This window comes from Panthera leo, chromosome D1 (genome assembly GCF_018350215.1).
Source record: "Panthera leo isolate Ple1 chromosome D1, P.leo_Ple1_pat1.1, whole genome shotgun sequence".
NCBI lineage: Eukaryota > Metazoa > Chordata > Mammalia > Carnivora > Felidae > Panthera > Panthera leo.
Window position 1 is genome coordinate 98,334,374 of NC_056688.1, and position 6,000 is coordinate 98,340,373.

At 52.0% G+C, this 6,000-nt stretch overlaps 1 protein-coding gene across 1 annotated transcript in view; it reads left to right on the forward strand.

Moving 5' to 3' along the window:
• CREB3L1 (cAMP responsive element binding protein 3 like 1) overlaps positions 1 to 3,311 on the forward strand; it is a 34,930-nt gene extending 31,619 nt beyond the window's left edge. Inside the window, exons 11-12 of the mRNA XM_042905625.1 lie at positions 2,160 to 2,427; positions 2,606 to 3,311. Coding sequence (XP_042761559.1) covers positions 2,160 to 2,427; positions 2,606 to 2,642 — 305 coding nt within the window. The 3' untranslated portion in view covers positions 2,643 to 3,311. The remainder of the gene's footprint in view (positions 1 to 2,159; positions 2,428 to 2,605) is intronic.
• The last annotated feature ends 2,689 nt before the right edge of the window (positions 3,312 to 6,000 follow it).

Consider the following 6,000-nt stretch of genomic DNA (forward strand, 5'->3'; position numbering starts at 1 on the left):
CTCCGAAAGGGCATATGATTTATTCAATGTTAGTTGTAGAATTGGGACTGCAGTGCAGACCCCCTAATCCCAACCCACCCAAGAGTGGCTCAGAGGGTCTAACAGGAATGTCCCCACCCTAGCCCCGACGAATTATGGTACCGGTGGTCATGGGGCATCTGCTAGATACCATTAGTATTTCACGAATGGGATGGCAAATGAGTTTCAGTTCAAGGGCCCTTTCCAATAAGATGGTGGTGGCTGTCTGAAGCACTATGTGAAGGACCCTGACACAGCACTCAGGAGCAGCAGGAAGGAGTGCCAAGACCCACTGGTAATGTCTACCTTGGGCAGAAGAGGGGCCATGGTGGTGTGAGCTCAGATATTTACCGTCCCATAGGGGGTTGTAAGGTACAGTGGTTAAGAGCGGGGGGCCTCAGAGTCGGTCATACCTGCCGTGGCCGTTTGCTAACTGCGCGACCTTGGGCATGTGCCTTAAGCTCTCTAAGCATTAATTTCTTCATCTGAAACGCGGGAGTCACAGCTCTACTCTTACCAAGCACGGTTGTTGTGACAACTAGATGGCAAGGTGCACAAACACTCTTAGCACAGTGTCTGGTGTAGAGCAAGCACTTACTAAATGAGCACACTGCCACCTTTTCGAAGACCACACGAGAGGAGAGAAAAGGTATAATACGTGGGTGGCAAGGGGGAGAACTGGTAGAGGGTGCAGCAGAGAACAGTATGGATTTCCAGAGGCAGAAGATACTTCAGGTAGACCCACAGAGGAACTTTCTGGCTGTTCATCATTTACCAGGAACGAATTTATCTAGCAGGGCAGGAGGAAGAGGAAACAGATGGGAGGTCAGAGAGGGAGGGGACAGGGAGGAGTGAGATTCGAGAAGGAGAGATATGCAGGGAGAATGAGCTAGACCAGCAGGGCCTTGAGGGGAGGAAGGGGTGGGGAGGGTTAGGGGAAGAGGAAGTGGAGGTGGTGAGTGAAAACCACTCCCTGGACAAGGGTGGCCTGAGAAGACAGGACAGTTGCTAAGGGAGGTGGACCACAGGGGTGTAAGGGCTTGCGAGTCACGTATCCATGTTCCAAGAGCAGAGGGGCTTTTGTATATTTGGAGGTAGAGGAAACCCCAGGAGAGGAAGGGATGGAAGTTGGGGGTGGGGGCAGCATTAATGAACAAAGCCAGAGTCAGAGGAGGCGAGGGAATGAAGGAGCCCCTTGCAGTGAATGCAGTGCGTGGCAGGCCCTGTGTGCATCTGTGGTAGGAAGTGGCTTCTGGAACTGGCTTTTCAGAGCTGGTGTATTGCTCAATTGCAGGGAGTGTCTTTCACACAGGCCCTTAGGTCAGGGCCTGAGGGCTGGAGCCAGGCAGACCTGGGTTTGCCTCTCACCTCTAGCGTAGGCCAAGGTCCCCGATAAGTAGAACCTCGGTTACCTGTTCTGTGAAACTGGGCTAAAAATATCTCGCTCCCAGGAGTTTCTGTGAGTTGTTAGTGATTTGATACAGGTCAAAGGGCTTTGCACGATGCCTGGCACAAAGTAGATATCCAGGGGCGTGTGCGTGGCTCAGTCGGTTAAGCGTCTAACTCTTGATCTCAACTTGGGTCTTGATCTCAGGATTGTGAATTCCAGCCCTGCACTGGGCTCCACACTGGGCATGAAGCCTGCATAAAACAAAACAAAACAAAACAAGGTCGATATCCAACAAATTTGTTTTCTTTTCCTTCATTTCCCTGAAGGGCATACTAGGGCCTAGAATGGGGAAGAGATTGATTCAAGGTCTCACAGAAAGTGAATAGTGGAGGTGGGATTAGAATCCAGCTCGCAGATGCCCCGCCCCGGTATCCTCTGCTTAGGAAGAACTACTTTCTCAGAGTGCTTACTATGAACAGTTCCAATCACTTTCCCTATATTGTCTCATTAAACCACATCTACTTGAGGTTGGCCCTAGCATCCCTATTTTACAGATGAGCAAACTGAGGCTCAGAAAGGCTAAAGCAAAGGCCTGATTTGCCTGAGGTCATGCAAATTGGAAATGTTAGAGCTAGGATTCAAACTCAGGTCTGCAAGATTTCAGGACCCTCATCGTTAACTAGTGGGCCAGGAACGTGGCTGGGAGGAGGGGGCCTCGACAACTGAGGCTCACCCTGTGCTCTCTGTCTAGTGCCCTCCCGGAGCCTCCTGTTCTACGATGAGGGGGCAGGCTCGTGGGAGGATGGCCGCAGTGCCCTGCTGCCTGTGGAGCCCCCAGATGGCTGGGAGATCAAGCCGGGGGGGCCGGCAGAGCAGCGGCCCCAGGACCACCTGCAGCTTGACCACCTGGACAGCACCCACGAGACCACCAAGTACCTGAGTGAGGCCTGGCCAAAAGACGTCGGTGGAAATGGCACCAGCCCCGACTTCTCTCATCCCAAAGAGTGGTTCCGTGAGAGGTGAGTGGGTGGCCCCTTCCCTTCCTGGCGTCCCAGTCTCCACCCACACTGTGCCCTGGTCCCCGTGTCAGCCACACTTTCCCAAGGCCCCATCCCTCCCGCCTCCTGATCCAGCATGCAGAGGGGTGAGAGGGTCCTTCACTGGACAGATTCACCCTGATTTCTGTTCTCTCTCCAGGGATCTGGGCCCCAATACCACCATCAAACTCTCCTAGGCCGTGCCAAGACCCAGGACACAGGACGTACCCCCTGGCGCCCAGAAGAGGGGTGGTCTTGCTCTCTAACCCGGATCCAGCTTGTACCCCTGCCCCTGGGCTCCCAGCCCAGGAGAAGGGGTTCCACTTTTCCCCAGACCCTCTTTGCCCCAATCTTTACCAGGGCCTTTCCTTTCCCCACCACAATCGGACTGTTCCCTTGGGCTGACCACTCTGTTCTCACCCCACCCTCCCACAACCATCCGTCCTTCTCAGATAAACCACTCACTGGGCTAACCCCTTCCTTTCTCATAATGACCAACACGACCACTGCCTCCCTGCCCCCCCCCCACAAACATACACATCAACATACCGACATACACACACACACACCCCTCACCCCCGCCCCACTGTACAGAGACCAAGAACAGAAATTGTTTGTAAATAATGAACCTTATTTTTTATTATTGCCAATCCCCTAAGATATTGTATTTTACAAGTCTCCATCCTCCCTTCACCCCTCCCTTGTTTTATATTTTATGAAGTTAGTGCGGGCTTTGCCGTTCCCTGGCCCTCTCCTGGCCTCCCCTGCTGCTGCCCAAGCCGCTGGGCCTTTTTAATTGCCAAACTGCTTCGTCCATCAGCTCAGCACATGCTTTAAGAAGGCAAAAGTAAAAAAAAAAAAAAGATGCAGCATCAATTCCCGACTTTGTGCCTTTCTTCATGGGGGGGCGGGGGGGAGGCGACAAAGACTGAGGGATGGGGGAGTGAGAAGGGGACATTTATATTCCGACAGGGTCTGATTGGGAGCATGGGGATATGAGGAGGCATTTCTTCTGGGCTCCCTCTTCCAGCCGGGCGCAGGATTCAAACTAGATGGTCAAAAGCTTCTTGCTATAATCCCCCCACCCCACGGCTCCTCCTCCTACTGCTGACTGTGGAGGCAGAAGAGCAGATGAGCCACCGTCTTGGCCTTTGGGGATGCGAACTGCAAGTGTCAAGCATCTCCTTGGACCAGACGCTGTGCCACACACTTCGCATGCAGGACCCAGTTTGGTCCTCCTAAGACCTGCCAGCATTTCAGCTCTTGTATCCTTTGCCTCAGCTGGGTTGAAGGTACAGACTCCAGAGGAGGAGGAGCTGTGTTTGACTGGCTCCCTGAGCTGCCACTCACCAGCTGTGTGTGACATGACCTAAGGTGGCCTCCAAGCTTCCCGACCCCACACTCCCCCACCCCGGTACACACCTGTTTAATCCCTTCCCTTAGGGTATAAGGGGATGTCACTCCCGTAATTAGGTGACCTTTTATAGCAATAGTAAAGAGATTTTGCAGTTGTAATTAAGATCCCAAATCAATTGATTTTAAGTGCATCAAAGGGGAGATTATCCTTAGTGGGTGTGACTTAATCAGGTGAATGCCATTTAAAAAGGGACTGGGCAGGGGCGCCTGGGTGGCTCAGTCGGTTAAGCGTCCGACTTCGGCTCAGGTCATGATCTCATGGTCCATGAGTTCGAGCCCCGCATCGGGCTCTGTGCTGACAGCTCAGAGCCTCGAGCCTGCTTCCGATTCTGTGTCTCCCTCTCTCTCTGACCCTCCCCCGTTCAAGCTCTGTGTCTCTCTGTCTCAAAAATAAATAAACATTAAAAAATAAAAATAAAATAAAATAAAATAAAAAGGGACTGGGCAGGGGCACCCGGGGGGCTCAGTTGGTTAAGTGTCCAACTCAGGTCATGATTTCACGGTTCGTGGGTTCGAGCCCCACATCGGACTCTGCACTGATGGTGCGGAGCCTGCTTGGGATTCTCTCTCTCCCTCTCTCTCTGCCCCTCCCCCACTTGCACTATCTCTGTCTCTCTCCAAATTAAATAAACTTAAAAAAACAAAAAACCTTTAAAAAAAATAAAAAGGGACTGGGCAGGGTGCCAGGGTGACTCAGTCAGAAGCATCCAACTCTTAATTTAAGTCCAGATCATGACTTCACGGTTCATGGGTTCAAGCCCTGCATCCAGGCTCCGTGCTGACAGCGTGGAGACTTCTTGGGATTCTCTCTCTCTCTCTCTCTCTCTCAAAAATAAATAAAGGGGCGACTGGGTGACTCAGTCAGTTAAGCGTCTGACTCTTGGTTTCAGCTAGGGTCATGATTGTGGTTCATGGGTTCAAGCCCCATGTAGGGCTCTGCACTGACCGTGTGGGGCCCACTTGGGATCCTCTCTCTCCCTTTCTGTCTCTCTCTCTCAAAAGAAATAAATAACGTTAACAAATAAATAAATAAACTTAAAAAACAAAAAAGGGACTGAGCATCTCCTGAAAAGAAATAGTACGGTGCTGGGGCCTTGAAGCACACAGCCGTGTTGTGAACTACACAGAGGAGGTGGCCTCGAGGAGCTGAGGGCCTCAGAGCTATAGTGGCAAGGCATTGGATTCTGCCAACCACTTCAACAAGCTTGGAAGCGGACCTCAGCTCCAGATGAGACCCCAGGGCAGCCAACACCCGGACTGCAGCCTGGCGAGAGCCAGAGCTCAAGACGCGGCTAGGCTGTGCTCTGAGTCATGGAAACTGAGGTCATACATATGTTGTTTTAAACTGCCATGTTCCTGGTGATTTGTTACACAGCATAGGAAAGTAAGATACTATGTAACCGGAATCTCTCTGAGCTTCCATTTCTCCATTTGAATTTTTTTTTCCCTCGTTTATTTATTTTTGAGAGAAAGAGACGGAGTGCGAGCAGGGGAGGGGCAGAGAGAGAGACACACACACACACACAGAATCCCAAGCAGGCTCCAGGCTCCGAGCTGTCGGCACAGAGCCCGACCCGGGGCTCAAACCCACAGACTGTGAGATCGTGACCTGAGCTGAAGTCGGATGCTTAACGGACGGAGCCACCCAGGTGCCCCGCATCTCTCCATTTGTGAAAGGAGGATATAAATAACATCAAGGCATGAGGTGGTTGTGGGAACTTAGTGAGGTAAATTATATAAGGTGCTTAGAACAGGGCCTGGCCCATGGTGACTCCAAGAGAGATTAGCTGTGCATTTAGAGGCAGTATCAATCAGAGGGCTAAGGGCCAAGCTAGGGGTGCTATCACAGCACAAAGGAGGGTACCTCACCCAGACTTGAGCAGGAAGGGCTTCCTGGAAGAGGCGACATGGACTGTTGGAAGTGGTCAAGAGAGAGGAAAGGGTCTTTCCAGATAAAGGGGGCAGCCTGAGCAAAGGCCCCCAAGATGGGAGAGAGCAGGAAAACTTCAAGAAAATTCAAGGGGCGACTGGATGGCACAGTTAAGTGTCTGAGTCTTGATATAATGCCTCAGGTCATGATCTCGTGGTTCGTGGGATCGAGCCCTCCATCAGGGTCTGCACTGACAGTGAAGGGCCTGC